The 22,443-nt window shown below is 45.2% G+C and overlaps 1 protein-coding gene across 2 annotated transcripts in view; it reads left to right on the top strand.

Moving 5' to 3' along the window:
• The window catches only part of RPS6KA2 (ribosomal protein S6 kinase A2), a 200,263-nt gene that overhangs the window by 124,211 nt on the left and 53,609 nt on the right, over positions 1-22,443 (top strand). For both annotated transcript variants that reach the window (XM_038759371.1, XM_038759380.1), the window contains 2 exons: positions 7,704-7,768; positions 13,973-14,075. In XM_038759371.1, the coding sequence (XP_038615299.1) occupies positions 7,704-7,768; positions 13,973-14,075 (168 nt within the window). The remainder of the gene's footprint in view (positions 1-7,703; positions 7,769-13,972; positions 14,076-22,443) is intronic.

Below are 22,443 nucleotides of genomic sequence, written 5' to 3' on the forward strand. Positions count from 1 at the left end.
ATTTATTGAGCGCTTACTGTGTGCAGAGCACTGTACTAAGCACTTGGGAAGTACAAGTTGGCAACACATAGAGACAGTCCCTACCCGACAGTGGGCTCACAGTCTAAAAGGGGGAGACAGAGAACAAAACCAAACATACTAACAAAATAAAATAAATAGAATAGATATGTACAAGTAAAACCAATCAATCAATCATATTTATTGAGCGCTTACTGTGTGCAGAGCACTGTACTAAGCACTTGGGAAGTACAAGTTGGCAACACACAGAGACAGTCCCTACCCGACAGTGGGCTCACAGTCTAAAAGGGGGAGACAGAGAACAAAACCAAACATGCTAACAAAATAAAATAAATAGAATAGATATGTACAAGTAAAATGAATAAATAAATAAATAGAGTAACAAATATGTACAAACATATATACATATTACAAGCTAATGAGTTTGGACACAGCCCATGTCCCATATGGGGTTCAGAGTCTTAATCCCCATTTTGCTGTTAAGGTAAGTGAGGCAGAGAGAAGTGAAGTGACTTGCCCGAGGTCACACAGCAGACAAGTGGCAGAGCCGGGATGGGAACCCAGGTTCTTTGACTCCCAAGCCCGTGCTCCATCCACGAGGCCACGCTGTTTTTCCGCGATTGAACCGGAACAGGCTTGCAAGACTTGGTCTTCCCAAAAGCCTTCTCCTCCCTCACCTTCCTTCCCCTCAGCTGGAGTTTTCCCTTCCTTTCCACCGCGGCATTTCAATCCTCCTCAGTTCCGGAGAACCGTGACTTCCCCGTTACTCTAACCAAAGTGGCAGTGAGGCCCTGGAAACGTCTGGTGGTCACTCGGACGTTTATTTTAGTGGCTGGCCCTTTTCTCCCTGACCGTAGGTGGCCCTTGGGGGGGATTTTCGGAATCATTTCCTTGGATTTGCCGGCACTCTGGAGCCCCAGGCAACATTCCTCAGCTCATGATTGACCAAGGACCAAGGGAACTGTCTCTGGGCCTGGTGCCTTTGACTAGGCTGGAAATGGTCCATCTCAGAGCTGAGGTACCAGGCCAGAACCCAAACTGAATGGGAACTTGGAAGCAATTCCTAGAACCAGGCTGTGCGGGTATATATTTTGCATCCTGAATAGTGTCTCTTGCTTGTTTTGAACTTTTCCAGTGCTTGGCACAGTACATTTCAGTCAAGCCATTACTACAGCAACAACAACTACTACTACTATTACTGCTACTGTTGAAGAGGGAGATTTTCATATATAGACTTTTATAGGGGTCTGGCATTAAAATGAACACAAACCTGAATTTCCCACTATTTAACGGGAATTTTTCACTTCTTTCAGAACAGTTTTACTACAGAATCTAAGTTTCAAATCATTAAATCTTGAAACACATTATAGCTTTCCCGACTAGAAGCGTCAGAAGCATGTCTGGCCTAACAGTAAGCCCATCAGGTACATCCAGGATGACTCCCTCTTAGCAGAAAGTGGTGTTTGTGGTTCAGAGGGACCCAAAGACGTTCAGAAATACATAGTTCCAGTATGCTGTTACTTTGATTTTTTTTGGAGGAAACTTACCAATTTATCAAATGTAAATGATGTTCACGATATGCCACCGGGTTTTGCTTCATTCGGGGCATCAGATCCCAATCTTCAGCTCATCTCAGCCTCATGTAAAAGTTAAAATCTGATATTTTGTGAACAGCTATTAACAATGCACCCTTAACATGTGCAGGTTCCCTGGACCAGGAAAATGCCTTTGATGATGAACCTTGCTCCACTGAGCTTCAATTTTGGGTAAAAAAAAATCAGTTCTTTTCCTTTGTCAGTGGTGTTTATTCCTTTGAGATAAACGTCAGTGCAAAGGACAAGTATTCATTTGGTGTTTATACTTAAGGAGCATTCTGAGGGTTTGTTTTTAATGAGTTACGACTCTACTTTCGCTTTTCCTGAGTTTACTTCTTTTTTGTAGGATATCAGCAGGGCTTTCGGGCTGATAGCAAAAATGAGAAGAGGAAAATGTTCAACAGGTCTTACTTTCTACCCACTTTAAAAGGACGTGAGATAGCCAGCTCCTGTTTGGGGGTGAATATGAGGTTATGTTTGTTGGGGCAAAGAAAGAACAGCTGACTAGCAAAATAAAACAGCATCTTGGAAGAAGGGCTGATACAGAGCAGAGCAGCAGCATGGCATAGTGGCTAGAGCACGGGCCTGGAATTCAGAAGGTCACGGGTTCTAATCCAGGCTGTGCCACTGGTCCTGCTGTGTGACCTTGGGTAAGTCACTTCCCTTCTGCACTAGAGAGGCAGCGTGGTTTAGTGGAAAAGAGCCCGGGCTTGGGAGTCAGAGGACGTGGGTTCTAATCCCGGCTCTGCCACTTGTCATCATCATCATCAATCGTATTTATTGAGCGCTTACTGTGTGCAGAGCACTGTACTAAGCGCTTGGGAAGTACAAATTGGCAACATATAGAGACAGTCCCTACCCAACAGTGGGCTCACAGTCTAAAAACAAATCACTTGTCGGCTGTGTGATCTTGGGCAAGTCACTTAATTTCTCTATGCCTCAGTTACTTCATCTGTAAAATGGAGCTAGAAAGTGTGAGCCCCACGTGGGACAAGTGGATTTGCTTGTATCTACCCCAGTGCTCAGTACAGTGCCTGGCACATAATAAGCGCTGAACAAATACCACAATTATCGTTATTATTATTCTCTGGGCCTTAGTTACCTCATCTGTAAAACGGGGAATGAGACTGTGAGCCCCACATGGGACAGGGATTTGCTTAACAAATGCCATAATGACAGTTATTATTATTATTATTATTATTTCACTTAATGCTACAGACACAGCAATCATTTTGCATGGTTTTGAAATTAGGTTGGCCATTTCCCCATTGTATGGTTCTTTCTCTTTTTAAGTATGGTTCATATTCTTTTTATGGAAGTTGTTTCAGAGAGCACCTCTTAATTCCATCACTGCTGATTAGGAAGGGGAATAAGGTAATCAAAAATCAACAAAGGACAACCTTCAGTTAATTGGGTCTGTTACAGTCTTCCTTTTCCCCTCCTACCTATTCCCTTTCTTTGGCTTGGATGCTGGGCCAGTTGGATGGGGTAAATTGTTTTACCCAAAAAGAAGACAGGAGATTGGCTCTCCCAAGATTTTCAGAGGTCTATTATGTTCTTTCACACTCTCTCCTTCCCCTCCTACCTTTGCTTAGTTATGAACTCAACACCGTCTCTGTTTGACCGTCGACGAGGGAATCTAGGAATGACTCAGACCCAATTCTTTGGAAGCTACTACTGAAGGGTACTTGGCAGGCATGCCACGATAAATGCAAAAGATGCCGTGTGCCTCTTCCATTTATCACTGTAAAATCCTTCACTGACAGAAGAGCCCTGAAGCAGCCTGCCAGCACACCATATATTTTCCTGGGAATTTGGGGAGTGATAAAGAGCAAGAAGCAAAATATCCACTTACTGTTGTCTGCTGTGAAACCAGAAAGTATTCTCTGCAGCCAGCCCCTAGGATTTCTGACAGTAATGGGTAGTTACTTCAGTTATCAGTGCAGGCGTTCTCTTCAGAAAGGCGGCTTGTTTTTCCAATAAGACCTCACTCCAGTTTGCTCATTGCCTCAGAGGTCCAAGATGAGATGATGTTACTTCTAAAAACAACAGGTGAAGAGAAGAAAAGGAGAGTTAGAGGTGTTGCATTGCCTCTCTAGACTGTAAGCTTATTACGGGCAGGAAACACGTCTACCAACTGTGTTGTATTGTACTCTCCCAAGTGCGCAATACAGTACTCTGCAACCAGTTAGCGCTTAGTAAATACCAATTGTGGATTGATTGCAAAGCAGTGTGATTTCTGTCACTAGCGAAAATTTAAATGATGTTCGGCAGTGGCCAGCCCAACCCTTGTCACCACGCTGAGCTGACTCTCCAAGAATTCCCTTCAGGTCTCCTGGCCTAACAGTAAGACCGCCCATCAGGTACATCCAGGATGACTCCCCCTTAAGCAGAAAGTGGTGTTTGTGGTTCAAAGGGACCCAAAGACAGTCAGAAACACATAGTTCCAGTTTGCTGTTACTTTGATTTTTTGGAGGAAACTTACCCACCTTCTAGCTCCCAGCGACTGTCATCATTTTGTTCCACTTTTTTTTAATCTTTCGGTCAAATGTCATCTCATAGCAACACTAAGTCAGTGCCTAAACGAAGACTTCAACTCAGCCAGGGGTCAGTGTTCTTTTACTATCCAGCATACTGGAATTGAAAGAATGAGTTTAACTTGTTTGACTAAATAAAAGGTTGAAGGCTATTATGAGTGCCAAAAATGCGGCATCATCCTTAGAGTTTTTCACTCGATTCGAAATGACAAACTGTGTGAATGCAGCTTTCACAGAAGTTAGCAGCAAATGTCAAGAAACACATTCTAAAATGTGTCGCTGCATGTTGTTGTAAGCATAATTATTTAATATTTTACATCTTCTTGGAGAGTGGAAGAGAGTTTGTATTCATTGAGATTATGGTTGGGGGTAAAATAATGAGATCTTGGACAACAGAAATTTGGAAATTCAATGCAGCCGTTGTAGGCAGAGAAACGGTCTGTCAAAAAGAGAATGATGCTCAACAGGGAAATCAGCGTGGTCTGCTAGGTTCTAATCCCAGGACCACCATTTGTCTGCTGCGTGGTCTTGGGCAAGTCATTTAACATCTCCGTGCCTCAGTTACCTCATCCGTAAAATGGGGATTAAGACTGTGAGCTCCGTGTGGGACTCTGACTGTATCCAATCCGATTAATCTAACAATCTGATCGTAAAATGGGGATTAAGACTGTGAGCTCCGTGTGGGACTCTGACTGTATCCAATCTGATTAATCTAACAATCTGATCTCCCCGAGAGCTTAGTACGGTGCCCGGCACATAGTAAGTGCTTAACAAAATATTATGAAAAAGGGAAATCTAAAAGGTGGTACAGTTAGGGCCAAAAATACAAATTTAAATCAGTGCTTAATACAGTGCTCTGCTCACGGCGAGAACTCGATACAGTGTATAAATCGATTGAATGATTGGTAGTTTAGCCTCCACATTGTAGTAGTAATAATGATATTTATTGAGTGCCCACTGGATGCAAACAACTAAACTCTGCATTTGGAGAAGTACAACAGAAAGAAGAGATGCATTCCCTGTCCATGAGGAGCTCACGCTCTAACAAAGAAGATGGATATAAAATTATTTACAAATAGAATAATCAGAGAATCATTGACAATACATTTTAGTAAACTTAAATACAAAAGTGCTAAGGGTGGAAATAAATAAATACATAAACACTAGTGATGGCTGGTGGGGTGATACAGTTTGCCATGTTGGGAATTATTTGAGGAAAGCTTCTTGGAGGAGGTGTGGTTTTAGGTGAGCATTGAACATCGGGAGAGCTGCTGTCTGACATATTTGAGGAGTGGGGCTCAAAGCGTCCAATTGGTAAAGGATTCCAAAATATTAGCTAGCGATCAGCGTTAGAATCTGCTTTCAGGGTAATATGTGGAATGTCATTTGCTGGAGGTTTTTAAGAATGAAATGAATGTTGCTAAGTGTTAATGAAGACTGAACCGGTATCCTAACCATTAAGACATGAATCCAGAAGAATACAGCTTTTGGATACCTGGGAAGCAGCATGGCTTGGTGGATAAAGCATGGACCTTGGAGCGTCTGCCACTTGTCTGCTAGGTGTCCTTGGGCAAATCACTTCACTTCTCTGGGCCTCAGTTTCCACATCTGTAAAATGGGGATTGAGACTGTGAGCCTCACGCAGGACAAGGACTGTATCCAACCCGATTTTCTTGTGTCCACCCCAGCGCTTAGTACAGTGCCTGAGATAAAGTAAGCGCTTAACAAATACCAGAATTATTGTTATTATACCTGTTTCCCACGGTGTTTGAAGTGCAGTGTAGAGTCATTTCAGTTTAACTTGTACCAGTTTCCCTAGCTTTATGAGGCTAAGAAGAATGGAAATTTACTAGTGATTCTTGTTTTCTTTGCTTCGAAATGAGCACGGCTCACCATAAGTGCTCAAAAAATACTACTGATTGAATGAGTGCCTAGCCCTAATCAATCAATCAATCAATCATATTTATTGAGCGCTTACTGTGTGCAGAGCACTGTACTAAGCGCTTGGGAAGTACAAGTTGGCAACATATAGAGACAGTCCCTACCCAACAGTGGGCTCCCAGTCTAGAAGTCTAATACCTTGAACTTTTGTGGACGCTTCTTCCACTGCAGTCCTTGATTCCATCTCTTTACGGAGTCTCATTGTCCCTCCGTAGGGAAGCACCCTTAGGTGTAATAATAGTAATAATAGTAATAATAATAATAATGGCATTTGTTAAGCACTTACTGTGTGCAAAGCACTGTTCTAAGCGCTGGGGAGGTTACAAGGTGATCAGGTTGTCCCACGGGGGGCTCACAGTTTTAATCCCCATTTTGCAGATGATGTAACTTGAGGCACAGAGACGTTAAGTGACTCGCCCAAAGTCACACAGCTGACAGTTGGAGGAGCCGGGATTTGAACCCATGACCTCTGACTCCAAAGCCCGGGCTCTTTCCACTGAGCCACACTGCTTCTCCAGCGTGTTAGTGGTCAAAGTTCGGCCATACCCCACCCCACTTCAGATGGGCTCCAGCGACACTGACCATGGCAAGCAGGAATCATTCTAAAAGAAACGTCCCATAACTGAAAAAAGAAACTGGGAGATAGGCTTGCCAGTTTCTTTAGGAGCCTCCAGCCTAAGTTTGGGTACAGTAACTCCAGAAGATGTACTAGATGAGGATTTATAATAGTTCTTGAGCATCAGTGGGTTTGTCCATTTACCGTGCCCGGAGAACCCACCGTCTTAATTAGAAAGAGGCGCACAGTCGGGTTGGCTCATTTTGGTCCTGTCCAGCAGGATTTGAGGGCCACAAAGTGGCTCATGAAAAGTCTTTTCTATGTGCGTGGTATTTGTTAAAAGCTTACTAAGTGCCAAGCACTATACTAAGCCCTGGGGTAGATACAAGAGAATAGGGTCAGACACAGTTCTTGTCCCACTAGTCTAAGTAGGAGGGAGAACAAGTATTAAATCTCCATTTTACAAATGAGGAAACTGAGACTCGGATAAATTATATGATTTGCCCAGGATCACACAGCAGGAAAGTTCCAAGCATGCTCTTTCCAGTAGCCCACCCTGGTTCTCTGAAGAGTAAGTTTTAGGGGCTTTCGGAGTTACCCCGGGAAACATGACAAGTCTTTATCCTAGAGACTGAGGATATATTTCTAATGTGTTCCCTCTCACCCTCCTTTTTCTCTGCTTTTCACATTTTGGGTTTTTGCCTCTTGCAAAAGTCTCCAGTTTAGCTGGTACCCCTCACCTAGGCGCCCGAAGCCAACTACACAGATTTCCTTAGGAGGAAAAAAGTCAAAAGAATGGGTTCAACTCAAACAGAAATAGTGGAAAACTTTCCCCCGGTTCAGTGGCGACGCTGCTAATAGTAGAATGGTACCCGAATGAAGCCCCAAATGTATAAATCCATCAAAAAACCCAGTAGAACCGGAATTCCGACTTCTAGGGACACTGTTATTGTGATTATAATGGAATCGTTATTAACCTTACAGTTATTTTAAGTTTTTATAAACAAACGTTGCCCTGCTTTCATTTCGTTCTCTGTTGCTGTTTTGTTGTGGCAGGTGCTGGACTTGATGGAGTGGAAGAAATTAAGCGACATCCATTCTTTATTACCATAGACTGGAATGTAAGTAGTACGTCATGGTTTCTGATTCTGATCTCACATTAATTTGATTGGATGCGAGCTTGAAGCCTCTCTCGTAGCACTTGTTTTTTCATTGTGAAAATCATGACAGCCTCAATTTTATGTAATCAGTGTGCTCATTTTAAAGTAATTTAAATCTCTCCTGGAGGCCACAGAGTGGTTATTGACACTAAGCAATGAGGAACCTCCTATCCTACTGACAAATTGGAGTTAAGTGGAGCAATGGAAAAATAAAAAGATCTGACAATTTTCATTTCCATAGGTTGTCAGTCTGTATAGTCTGTATTTACTTGTATAATCGCCCCACTTTGCGTAGATTTTGTAACATTGAATAAGGAGTTGGGCTTTTACATAGGTAACATAAGAATTAAGTCTAGCAGAAAGGAGAGGAAATAGAAAAAAAGAGGAGGGAAGAAGGAGGAGAAAAGAAGGCAGATATTTGAGACTGCATTTATTACTTTTATTGCCCTCTCCGAAGTGCTGCACCTTTCTGCTCCTTCTTCCATGCCCAACTCCACCCGATTTGTTATAGCTTCTCTTTGGTCTCTGGATTGCACCAGTCCTGATGAATTAAGTTCCCCTCCAGCCTCGGCACGATCTCATTCTTCTGTTCCTCCTCCTTCCCCAGACTATGCTGCTACTATTGCTTTTAATTGTGTGGTACAAAAAATAATATTTCCTCCTCAAAAATTGGGGCAGGGCAGCTATGCGGTGGAGGAGATTATGTGTGTAATTTCCCAAGCTTAGTACAGTGCTTGGTACTTAGTAATAATAATAATAATAAATATAATTATTAAGCATGTCATCTATCTATCTGTCTCCTTGTATGTTCAAAAACAACACTTCTGGTGTGGGATTTCAGCCCCAAAGCAGTCTCTTTGCTCCACACCAAATCTGGAAGGCCTAATTTCTATCCCCGTGGGAATGCCAGCTGCCGAGAGATACTTACTTCCCCGGCAAACCAAGAGAAACATGATGTCATCCTTCATCATTCGGTGGTATTTACTGAGCACAGACTGAATCCATAACACTGTTACTTTGTGGGAGAGAAGTACAATATAGAATGAGCAAGGTACAGCCCCAGGGCCTTCAGGAGGCTTACAGTCTGGAAGGGGGCTGGGAAAATGAGGACAGTCCCACAGGGAAAGATCGAATACGTAACGATAAAACATAAAAACACAGGGACAATGACAAACACATTGCAAAGATCGGAACTCTGCACTGTCCAGAATCTAACAGTCACAAAGCCAGAGCCAAATCAGTCAATCAGTGGTATTTATTGAGTACTGTGTAATATATGCAGAACACTCTACTAAGCACTTGGAAGAGCACAGTAATGTTCAAATCCTTGCCTGCTTTCCATTGTCCTCTAGACTGTAAGCTTGTTGTGGGCAGGGAATGTGTCTACTACTGTTGTAGTCTACTCTCCCAAGTGCTTAGTACAGTGCTCTACAGTCAATCAGTGGAATTAATCATATTCAGTGAGCACTTACCACGTGAAGAGCATTGCACTAAGCACTTGGGACAGTACGGTACAACAGTAAACGGACACCAGTCCCTGCCGACGATGACCTTACAGCCTACTAAGGGCTCATTAAATACCATTGACTGATAGATTGATTGATTATTCCAGAATTTGGAGGCCTCACACTGCCACTGCTTGAATCCTTCCTTCCCACCCTGCTCAGGCAGCAGCGGGGCCCCTGCAGTGTGGGGAGGGTGGCCCTGGTCCCAGCCAATGGGGGGTTTCTGCTTATTTAAGGTACACTGCATAAAATAAGCACTCAATAAATACGATTGATCGGTTGACGGATTGATTGATTGCAGACCTTCCCAATAGGATTTATGGAAAAGCGTCGAAGGGTATCCTATTGGAATGACTGGCATAATCAGTCAGTTAATCAATCAGTGGTATTTAGTGAGTGCTTACTGTGTCCAGGGCACTATATTAAGCACTGGGGAGAATTGAGTATAGCAGAGAAGCTTCTTTGCCTACATCGAGATTACATTCCGGAGGGGAAGACAGACACTATATACCAGAGCTATGATAGCTACGGGATTTAGGTGGGGGTGAATAAATGATACAAATCCAAGTACTAGGGCGAGGCAGACGAGAGTGGGAGAATAGGAAAAAAAGGCTTTTGTCAGGGACGGTCTGTCGGAGATGTGCTTTGAATAAGGCATAGCATTTATGTTTTCTGTACTGATGATGCAGGATGCCAAGACATCCACACTCTCTTGCCCGGTCTGCCTCCAGTAGCTACCAGCATACAGTGTGAGGAGACTGGAGGGATTGGGAGTGTGCATCGTAGCTGTGGAACAGAAAATCAGAGTGAAACTCTTTTTTAAATGGCATTTGTTATACACTTCCAGGCACTGTACTAAGCACTGGGGTAGATACAAGATACTCGGTTTGAACACAGTCCCTGCCCCACATGTGGCTCACGGCCTTAATCCCCATTTTCCAGATGAAGTAACAGGCATAAAGAAGTGAAGTGACTTGCTCAAGTTCACACAGCAGACATATGGTAGAGCAGGATTAGAACCCAGGTCCTCCTACTCCCGGGCCCGTGCTCTTTCCACTAAGTCATACTGCTTCGACTGCTGTACCCGTACGCAGTCTGTATTGCATTAGCGTGGCACTCGCGGGGCTACCTCAAGCGTTGGGCCCTGCTCTCCTTGTCCATTGAGAGGTCGATCGCTCCGGGGGTCCAACATGCCAGAGGTTGTGCTTAGGTGGAAAGAGAGAGAAAAAGATGAAGGGGGCATGCAAGCAGAAAAGAAGGAAGGAAAGGGAAAAAGCAAGGAGGAAAAGAGGGAAGGAGAGTGAGAGGGAAAGAAGGAAGGCAGGAGGAAAGAAAAGAAGTCAGGCATTGGGCCTGAAAGCAATCTAATCTGCTAAACCACTTTATTCACATGGAGTTTAGGATTTGGAGGAAACTCTTCAGTAATGTTTTTTCTTCTTAATCTAGAGCCAAGGGAGCAGAGAAGGGAGAGGACTTGCTTACGAGAGAGAGTGGGAAGGTGGAGGATGGGGGGGGTGTTGATAAACATGAGTGGGGCCAGGGCACATTTGGATTAAAGAGAATTTGCGTAAAGTTCAAGCATTCTTGAAAATGATCCACAAGTCTCTGTGAGTATACATTCCACAGTGCCCTGTCAGCCGGGGCTCAGAACCCAAATTTATTTCTGCATTGTCTGCCTGGTAATGGGTAAACTGTCAGCAAGCTCTCCGTGGAGAGAAGCCGACGAGGACCACAGGGAAAGAATAAATCCAGTGCAGATGTTTATCATTGGAGTCCCTGCCGTTAGAGAAAGCAGACTTTGTAACACTGTCTCTCTAGCACGTGTATTTTGTAATAGTCTGCAGTCAGCATATTAATGATAAGGGTCTTTGTTATAATTGGAAAGATAAATCAATGGTATAGTCAGGATTCCAGTGTCCCTGACTGTGTTTGACTGGGCAAATATGTTATTCAGCACAGGAGAGTCATTTGTTGTGCAGTTGCATCAACTGGTGTGTAAAAGTGTGACTTGGTTATGAAGAGAAAATTTGGACATTGACAGGTGGAGAGATGGAAGGCATTATTAATAGTGTCTTCTACATAGAATGTACTGTGAAAGGGGGCTTAAAATATGAACTAAGGTTAGCGGCTCATCTTAAGAATGTGAAGTGAATTCTTAGAGTGTGTTAGGTTGGGTGAGAATGAGTATCAAGGAAGGCTACCATTCGAGTCATGGCACTCACCCTAAAGGTGTATCTTCTAAGACGTACAAACGTCAGTGCCTTCAAATATGCAGGTTGCCTACACATGTGCAGGAAGAGTACAATTAGCCACCGTAAAAGAGCATTGAGGGCTCAGAGCTTAGATAAAGCATGGAAATCAATCACTCAGTCAATGGTATTTTTTGAGTTCTTACTGTGTGCAGAACACTGTACTAAGCACTTGGGAGAGTACGATACAATAGAGTTGGTAGACACATTCCCTGTCCACAGTGCGCTTATGATCTAGAGGGGTAAACAGGCATTACTCTAAATAAAAAATTTACAGATATGTCCATAGGTGCTGTGGGTCTGAGGGTGGGGTGGAAGCCAAATACCCAGAAGATCCAGATCCAGAGGTATAAATGAACCAGAAGGGAGGGAAATGGGGGAAAGAGGGCTTAGTCAGGGCAGGTGTCAGGGAGGAGATAGGATCTTAATAAGGCTTTGAAGGTAGGGAGAGTAGTAATCTGGTATATTTGGAGGGGGAGAGGGTTCCATGTCAAAGCAAGGATGTGGAAAAGGGGTCAGCGGCAAGATAGACAAGATTGAGGCACAGTAAGCAAACTGGTGCTTAGATAAAGCATGGAAATCAAACCTCCTGTCCCCCCCACCCCTGCCATCTCTTTCTCCTAATTACCTGGCGATCTACTTTATTAACAAAATGGAAACTATCAGTCAGGATCCCCTAAAATCTCCACTGCTTCTCTCCAATCCCTCAATCCTCCTCGGCCTCTTCGATTCTCCCTCTGGACTCTAAACTACTTGTAAGCAGGGGATGTGCTTACCAACTCTCTTATAGTGTACTCTCCCAAGTGCTGTGCAAACACTAAGCACGCAATAATACGGCCGATTGACTAACTGATTAATTCAACTCTCCCAATATTCCCAGGAGTATCTCAAGACGAGATCTCTTGCATCTCAAAATCTACATCGGCATCTCTGATGCCATCCCTTCATATTTTATTAAAACACTTGCTCTCTCCTTTCTGCCCTCCTTGACTGCCATCTTTTTTCCCGGTGTGTTTGTTAAGCTCTTGTTATCCGTCAAACATAGTTCTAAGCGCTGTGATGAGGTCAGACACAGTCCCTGTCCCGCATGGGGCTCACAGTCTAAGTAGGAGGGAGGATAGGTATTTAATCTGCATTTTCCAGTGGAGGAAACTGCGGCACAGAAAAATTAAGTGGTTTACCCAAGCTCACACAGCAATTGGCAGAGTCAGAATTAGAACCCAAGGCCTCTGACTTCCATCCAGGTTCCTCTCTGGCCATCTGTGGAAAGCAGAGCAGAAAATCTTACTTCTTGAAATTTTGATAGGTTGGGGAGGGACAGGGGTAAGGGGAAAAGTGAGGTGAGGGCTGGGAAGCTGTGGAACGGCAGAACCTTCTTGAAGACCCCCCTCTCCCTCTTACAACAACTAGGTACAAAACGTGGGCGGCTAAATTCCCACCCTAACTGGCCACTGCGTAGATATCTTTGCACGAGACGGTAAAACTCAAATTCCCGGTGCAAAACACCAACAGAGAATCTTCCCAGTAAACGTGCTTCTAGGTCAAGCTGTCCCTTGGCTTTCATGAGCAAAGTTCCGAGAAATAAACAGTTTGAGATAAACATTCATCTGCACTTTTGGACGAGAGAACCTTTCAGCTGCTTAAACCAGCGTGAGTAAACTGCATGTTAGAGAAGCCGCGTGGCTCAGTGGAACGAGCCCGGGCTTTGGAGTCAGAGGTTATGGGTTCAAATCCCGGCTCCGCCAATTGTCAGCTGTGTGACTTTGGGCAAGTAAGTCACTTCACTTCTCTGGGCCTCAGTTACCTGTAAAATGGGGATGAAGACTGTGAGCCCCCCCCGGGCCCCCTCCAGTGCTTAGGACAGTGCTTTGCACATAGTAAGCGCTTAATAAATGCCATTATTATTATTATGTTTGTGATTGCAAAAGGAAACCCAGTCAGGCAGGAAAACCTGAAATCCTCCATCCTAAGACAATTCCAGCGAGCTTGCCCAGAGCCCGGCAAACTGGGTCCCAAAACCGTATTGGACCCAGCTTTATGAGGATTCCCTGATCTCGAGTCTGGCTCCCCTTGCCCTAACTTTTCCAGAAAGGGGACTAGAGCCATTTCTTTGAGGAAACATCCATGGCCCAGGCCCTGTTGCCTGGAAGCTAAAGGGATGGAGTTGAATCAGAGTCCTGAGCCTAAACCCAGAGCTCATTTGAGAGGCAGTGTGGCCTAGTGGAAGGAGCACAGGCCTGGGAATCAGAGGACCTGGGTTCTAATTCCGGATCCACCGCTTGTCCGCTGTGTAGTCTTGGGCAAGTCATTTACCTTCTTCGTGCCTCCGAGCGGAGATTCAAAACCTGTTTCACAGACTGAGCCCCTAGTGGTGTCAGCCGCTGTCAGGAGTCGTATCCCCTTTCTTGCAGAAGCTGTACCGGAAAGAGATCAAGCCACCCTTCAAACCGGCCGTCGGGAGGCCTGAAGACACCTTTCATTTCGATCCTGAATTCACATCCCGGACCCCTACAGGTGAGCGCCGATAGCCGGAGTTTTCTTCCGAAGGGTTGTTCCTCTGGAACGGGTGGCAGCGGGGCAGGGAACGCTCATTGCAGTTTGGCTCTCTTCTTGGTTGACTAATGAATCCCTGGGTACCCTGGATTTGAGGACAATCCAGTTCCTCGCTCCCCTTTATCTCCCCTCCCGCTTCTACCTGCTGAAGGGATTTAAGCCCTCCATAAATACGATCGAATGAATGAATTTTGCTCCCTTTTTAACATTTTCTTCACGGGGAGGGGAGCTGGTGAACAGCCAAGAATAAAACACAGAAATGGAATCGATCGATTTAGCTGATTGTCAGCAGCTCAGAGAAGCTTTCCTTGAAGATGGAGAGCGTAGGCTGGGTGAGTTTGAGGACTGTAAATCTCCATCACCCACACTCTTCCTGTTTCTTAACTGCACCTGTCCATCTGTGGTATTTCCTGAGCACTTACTATGTGCAGAGCATCATACTAAGTGCCTGGGAGCGATGGTCTGGGACCATTAATGATGGTAGGAGAGGGAGGGATGGATGTGAATTCCGAGCCTGGGGTAGGTGAGGCTCGGAGTGGGGCTTATGATGGAAGTGGTTTGCAGTTCACTGCCGACGAGACCCGAGGCAGCCAGAGCCACTAGTTTCTAAAGCTCTTCACGCCGAATCAGCGGGACTCAAGAATCTCGCCACTTGTGTGCTGTGTGATCTTGGGCAAGCCACTTATCTTCTCTGTGCCTCAGTTACCTCATCCGTAAAATGGGGATTAAGACTGTGAGCCCCATGTGGGACAACCTGATTACCTTGTATCTACCCCGGCGCTTAGAACAGTGCTTGGCACATAGTAAGCCCTCAATGATAATAATAAAACGACAGTGCTTTGCACATAGTAAGTGCTTAAGAAATGCCATCATCATTATTATAATGGTATTTGTTAAAGCGCATACTATGTGTCAAGCACTGTTCTAAGCACTGGGGCAGGTACAAAGTAATCAGGTTGTCAGTCAATCAATCAATCAATTGTATTTATTGAGCGCTTACTGTGTGCAGCGCTTGGGAAGTACAAATATCAAGTGCTTAAAGGGTACGGATCTAAGTGTAAAGGTGACATAGAGGAGCGGGTCAAGAGGGGAAATGAGGGCTTAGTCGGGGAAGGTTTCTGGGAGAGATGATCTCTAAAGATGGAGAGACTGGTATCTGCTGTATATGACGAGGATGATGATGGTATTTGTTAAGCGCTTACTATGTGCAAAGCACTGCTCTAAGCACTGGGAAGGATACAAGGTGATCACGTTGTGGGGCTCACAGGCTTAATCCCCATTTTACAGGTGAGATAACTGAGGCACGGAGAAGTGAAGTGGCTTGTCCAAAGTCACACAGCTGACAAGTGGCAGAGCTGGAATTAGAACCCACGATCTCTGAATCCCAAGCCCGTGCTTTTTCCACCGAGCCATGCTGCTTCTCTAACAAATACCATAATTAACCATAATTATTATAATCGCTGGCCGCATGTGATGGCTCAGACCCCTATGGCTAAAGTAATAGTCACAAAGGAAGGGGCGGAAAAGAGTGCCTGGCTGAAATTGCCCCAGTTCAGCGGCTGGACTGGATCAAACGCCGTAGCAGTCTAATCAACTCAATCGAGAGTACCAACTCTTAGCTATTTCGTGCTCTGCATATGATTCTTCCAAGACTACTGAGATGGACCAGTGCCCTTCTGCTCCACTGAACTTCATCACACTCCAATCTGTGAAGCAATCTGCTATCATTTGGCTCTCTCAGTCCCAGGGAAGAGCTTTGGGGCAGTTGGGAAAGGAAGCAGCAGTCTGTGGTTAGTCAATTCCAAGACTGCCACGGACCAGAACCCAGGCAATCGTATTTATTGAGCGCCTACTGTGTGCAGACCACTGTACTAAGGGCTTGGGAGAATATAATATAATAGAGTTGGTAGATACATTGCCTGCCCACGATGAGCTTACAGCCTGGAGAGGGAGACCCACATTAATTTAAATAAATAAATTACGGATATGTACATAAGTGCCGTGGGGCTGAGGGGTGGGTGAATGACGAGTGCAGATCCAAGTGCAAGGATGAGGCAGAAGAGCGTGGGAGAAGAGGAAATGAGGACCTAGTAGGGGAAGGCTTCTTGGAGGAAGTGTGCTTTTTGAAGGTGGGGGGAGTGACTGTCAGATACAAAAAGGGAGGGTATTCCAGGGGCTGGGGGTGGGTGAGATTGAAGCTGCCCAGGCGCGGTTTCCAACAACAGCTGTCAGTCTGTTCTGACTTTCGCTGCTGGAAAAGATTGGGGTTGGTGAACCAAGTCTGGTGCCAGTAATCAGATGAGATTGGCTGTTTCTTGATTCTTTTGGATTCTCATCCTTGGAGTCGATGGCGTGGACTTAGTTTATAGTTTATAGTCCGTGTCTAGGGCTGCTGTACTCCTCTGGGGAGAAATAAAATGGCAATTCCTGTATTTATGCGGTGGCTTCTTCCTGAGTTTGCAGAACTCCCTGCAGCCTGAGAGGGAGGTGGGGAGGTGAGAGAGTAATGATGAAATAAATGGTATTTATTTCCCCCTTTTGGTGGCAAGTACTCAGTAGAGGCCACGAGAGAGGGACAGTCACATATTATGGGGAAAATCTGGTGAACCCAAGTCCTCTGGTACCTATCTTAGGGCTGGTCCTAGAAGCCCCTGCTTCTAAACGCAGCTCCATTAGAAACACAATAGTAGTAACGGTGTTTAGTAAGTGCTTACTGTGCGTAGAGCATTGTACTACGCTAAAAATAATATAGCAGGCAGGAATTAGACCTGGCTCCCATCCCTCAGCCGGGCTTACAATCTAAAAAATTAGTAGTATTTATGAAGTACTTACTGAGTGCAGTGCACTGTACTAAGCACTGGGGAAAATCTGCAGGCGAGACTTAAACGTGGTCTCTGGCCCACCAGGAGCTCAGAATCTAAAAATACCGTGTGGACAGGGCAGAGTCTACCAACTCTGGTGTATTATATGTATTATGTAGAGAAGCAGCGTGGTTCAGTGGAAAGAGCCCGGGCTTTGGAGTCAGAGGTCATGGGTTCAAATCCCGGCTCCGCCAACTGTCAGCTGTGTGAGTTTGGGCAAGTCACTTAACTTCCCTGTGCCTCAGTTACCTCATATGTAAAATAATAATAATGATAGCATTTATTAAGCGCTTACTATGTGCAAAGCACTGTTCTAAGCGCTGGGGAGGTTACAAGGTGATCGGGATGTCCCACGGGGGGCTCACAGTCTTCATCCCCATTTTACAGGTGAGGGAAATGAGGCACAGAGGAGTTAAGTGACTCGCCCAAAGTCGCACAGCTGACAAGTGGCGGAGCCGGGATTTGAACCCATGACCTCTGACTCCAAAGCCCGGGCTCTTTCCACTGAGCCACACTGCTTCTCATACAAGTACCACAGTTATTATCATAATTATTAGTATTATCATTAATTGGGCTGCCCCTTGAATTAATTCAGTCCCAGCAGGAGGAAGGAAAGGATCGTCGTGCCAAGCCCATTTCACAGATGGGGAAACTGATGGGGATTAAAAACTGTGAGCCCCCCGTGGGACAAACTGATCACCTGGTAACCTCCCAGCGCTTAGAACAGTGCTTTGCACGTAGTAAGTGCTTAACAAATACCATAATTATTATTATTATACTCTCCTAATTAGTACAGTGCTCTGTACATAATCAATCGTATTGATTGGGCTCTTACTGTGTGCGGAGCATTGTACTAAGCGCACAGGAAAGCATAATATGACAATAGAACAGATATGTTCCCTGTCCACGATGATCTTACAGTCTAGAGGGAGAGACAGTCGCAAATACGAATGGATAATAATTATATGGATAATAATAATAATGGCATTTATTAAGCGCTTACTATGTGCAAACCACTGTTCTAAGCGCTGGGGTCCACACATAAGTGACATGGGGCAGGGAGCTGAGGGTGCAGTGAATAAAGGGAGCAAGTCAGGGTGACCCAGGAGGGAGTGGAAGTAAAGGAAGTGAAGGTTTAGTGAGGGTAGAGAGAGAAATTGTGTATCATGTGAAGAGGGAGGGCTTTCCATCCAGAAGCAGGACGTGGGCGAGAGGTGAGCGGTGAGATGGACGGGGTCGAGGGACAGGGAGTAGGCTGGTATTAGAGGAGTGAAGTGTATGGGCTGGGTTGTTATAGGAGAGCAGTGAGGTGAGGTAGGAGGGGGCAAGGTGATTAAGTGCTTTAAAGCCGATGGTAAGGAACTTCTGTTTGATGGAGAGGTGCTGTGGAGCTGAGGTAGGGGTGAATAAAGGGTACAAAATCCAAGTGCTAGCGTGGCACAGAAGGGAGTGGGAGAAGAGAAAATAAGGGTATAGTCAGGGGAAGCCTCTTGGAGATGTGCCTTTAATAATAATTATAGTAATAATGATAATTACGGTATATGTTAAGCGCTTAGTATGTGCCAAGCACTGTTCTAAGTGCTGAGGAGGATGCAAGGTGATCAGGTTGTCCCACGTGGGGCTAACAGTCTTCATCCCCATTTTACCGATGAGGTAACTCAGGCGCAGAGAAACTAAGGGGCTTGCCCAAGGTAACAGCCCAGACAAGGGTCGGAGCGAGGATTAGAACCCGTGTTCTAATAAGGCTCTGCAGGTGTGGAGAGTGATTGTCTTTCAGGTATGAAGAGGGCGGGCGGGACTTGGGTGAGAGGTTGGCGATGGGATAGACGGGATCGAGGCCCGGAGAACAGGCTGACTCTAGAGGAGTAAAGTTTCTGGGTTGGGCTGTAGGAGGAAAGCAGCGAAGTAAGGTAGGAGGGGGCCAGGTGATTGAGCTCTTTAAAGGTAATGGTGAGGAATTTCCGCTTGATGCGCAAGTGGATGAGCAACCGCTGGAGGTTCTGGAGAAGAGGGGAAACAGGGACCGAACGTCTTTTGGTAGAAAAATGATCCGGGCAGCAGAGTGAAGTATGGACTGGAGTGGGGGGAGGCAGGGAGGTCAGCGAGAAGGCTGGTGCAGTCATCAAGTTGGGATAGAATAAGTGTTTGGATTAATGTGGTAGCACTAGTATGGTAACATAATAAGTGCTCAATAGATAGATTGAATAAGAATGGGAAGGGTAAAATTAAAAGACAAAACAACATGAGACAAGATAAAAGTACAAAGTTGAACTAATCTTGTGGCGAAGGGGACCTGTGGGGGCCTTCTAAAATTTATAGAGGTTTCCTGCTGCTGCTGCTGCTATGGTAATTCCTCAGCGACCAGCAAGCAGAGGCCGTTGTCGGGAGTCGGCGCCCTGACTGTCACAGTGGGAGAACGACTAGGGTATCAGTGGTTTTTGCTCAGCTCTCTTGGTAGAGAGTTTCTGGATGGGGAGGTGAAAGTGGGGGTTAGGTGATGATGTGGGGTTGCTAGTGTGTATGAGGTTTTGAGACCCCCCATCCACTCCGACCATTTCCTAACTAGGGTCAGAGGGCTCTCTGGCGGGATTCCAGCCCGCATTTTCCATTCCTCGGTCCATTTAAAACACCAGCCCCTTATTGTCTTCACCTTGCTTTTATTCTCACAAAGATGTTTCTTTAGTCTGACTTCAATTTTCCACATATTTGTTTCTTCCTATTGCTCCTTTTTGTGCTCGTTGGATAACTGTTCTCACTCGTACTCAGGAACTCCTTCAATAATAATAAACATAATAATTGTGGTATTTGTTAAGCGCTTACTATGTGTCAAGGGGCTCGTAGCCTAAGTCGCAGGGAGAACAGGTATCGAACCCCCATGGAATGGATGAGGGAACTTGGGCACAGAGAAGTTAAGTGACTTGCCCAGTGTCCCACAGCAGACAAGAATCAGAGGTGGGATTAGAACCCAGGGCCTCTGACTCCAGGCCTGTGCTCTTTCCACTAGGCCGCACTGCTTCAAGGCACCTCACCATGAAGTCGCCAAGATATCTTCTCCCAAGCTTCTTCCTCTGCCTTTAACTTGTCCTTAGCTTCCCCCCAGAACCCTCCAGAGGTGCCAATGTATTGGTCAAACAATCAGTGGTATTTATTGGTACTATGTACAAAGCGTTGTAACAATAATAATAATAATAATAATGATAGCATTTATTAAGCACTTACTATGTTTATTAAGTGCTTACTATGTGCAAAGCACTGTTCTAAGCTAGGGAGGCTAACAAGGTGATCAGGTTGTCCCACGGGGGGCTCACAGTCTTCATCCCCATTTTACAGATGAGGTAACTGAGGCACAGAGAAGTGAAGTGACTTGCCCAAAGTCACACAGCTGACAAGTGGTGGAGCTGGGATTTGAACCCATGACCTCTGACTCCAAAGCCCGGGCTCCTTCCACTGAGCCACGCTGCTTCTCCAAGTACAATGAAATAGAATTGGTGGACGTTCATTCATTCATTCAGTCGTATTTATTGAGCGCTTACTGTGTGCAGAGCACTGTACTAAGCTCTTGGGAAGTACAAATCGGCAACATATCGAGACGGTGACGCAGAAGGGAGAGGGAGTAGGGGAAAAGAAAGATTAATCAGGGAAGGCCTCTTGGGGGAGATGCCAGAGGTAACTTTTCACATGCCTCTGGAAATTACTGTCTACCTGTGGGAGTAGACCAGCCTTTTAAACAAGAAAACCGAAAGGAGATAATGAAAACAGTCAGTTATTTTAAGACAGTGGAAAGCTCCACTGTAGCTCTCTTTGTATTGGTGTCAGTGGGACTATTTCAGGTGAGATACAAGTGGCTGGGGCAATTTCATTCATTCGTTCATCCAGTCGTATTTACTGAGCGCTTACTGCATGCGGAGCACTTTACTAAGCACTTGGGAGAGTACACTACAAAATAAAATAAAAATCAACGTACACATTCCTTGCCCACAACAAGCTGACAGTCTAGAGGGGGACATTAATCTACATAAATAAATTACAGACCTGTACATAAGTGCTGTGGGGCAGCGGGGATGGGAGAGGCGACTGAGCTCTCTGTAGGTAAGGTGAAAAGAGGAAGGCAGAGCTAACACGAACTAATGAGATGGCAACCTTGTCTAGAGAAGCTGAAGTGCAGCTGGAAAAGTGAAGACAGGCTCCTCTGCCTCTTGGGCCTTGCACAGATTAATTTTCAGAGTCTAAAAGCTACTCGGCCGTTCCCTCTGTTTTTTTAATTAACCTTCGGTGGCCCTGTCGTTTGGGAACCAATTCCCAACATTGATTATCCCGGGTAATATTAATTCAGCCATCACATTGGAATTTAGCATGGAAATCCATATTCATAGCGGCGATTATGGATCCAGCAGCTACTGAAAGGTGAGCGTACTTGAAGAGTTCACAATGGACATAAAAGGCATCGTCCCTTACCTTGAGTTCCTTGGGGAGGAGACTAGACTGTGATTGACATCGTTAAGATCGAGTAAATAGGTATAACGCTCTTATAGAAGCAGTGTGGCCTAGTGGAAAGAGAGCGAGCCTGGGAGTTTGAGGAACTGGGTTCTAATTCCCTCCCCACCACGTACCTGTTGTGTGACTTTGGGCAAGTCACTTAACTTCTCTGTGCCTCAGTTTTTCCTCACTTGCAAAATGGGAATTCAGTATCTCTTCTCCCTCCTCCTTTGACTGTGAGCCCCCTGTGGCACCTGATTATCTTGTCCCATTGTTTAGTACAGTCCTTGGCACAAAGTAAGTGCTTGACAAATACTACAATTATTATATACCTACCCAGTTGGCCTTCATAGTCAGAGAATAAAAGAAGACACCAGTGAGAGTGAAATTCACCTTTAAGTTTATGGGAGGCTGAAAAGATCAGAGCAGAACCCCAAATTCTGGCCGTGTTCTGCGCACAAAAAGTCTGTCCCTTGGTAGTACTGTATTAAGTATTAAGCGCTTAGTACAGTGATCTGCACACAGTAAGTGCTCAATAAATACAACTGAATGAATGCTTAATATTTGCAGCACTTGAGCTGTTTCCTCTTTGGCCTCCTTGTCTCTTGTTTGTTGCAAAGCGTTTGCTCAAAAAGAAAAACCCCACTTTTTTCCCGATTGCAGTGGGCCATGCAGGTTTTTCCTCGGTAATTGACACTCAGTTTTAAGCTGGGTTATAGCATTATTTGAGGCTTTGTTTACAGTGTCCTCAAAATGCTTCCTCTGCCGCCCTAGCTTTTGGTTTCCCAGTTTCAGCTCTCCATTCGGCAGCTGTACGGATTTCTTATTTGGGTATCGTGAAGGCACTCATTCTACCCTCATGTCCTATCTAGTGTAGCTATGTTAAGCTGAGCTTAGCTTCAGTGGCTGATTCCACTCCAGAACACGTTTGTGATCTCGTCTTGCCCTTTGATATCGAGTATGGTTCCATAAGTGACGCTGGTGAAAAATAA

Source organism: Tachyglossus aculeatus, chromosome 2 (assembly GCF_015852505.1).
Source record: "Tachyglossus aculeatus isolate mTacAcu1 chromosome 2, mTacAcu1.pri, whole genome shotgun sequence".
Classification (NCBI taxonomy): Eukaryota; Metazoa; Chordata; class Mammalia; order Monotremata; family Tachyglossidae; genus Tachyglossus; species Tachyglossus aculeatus.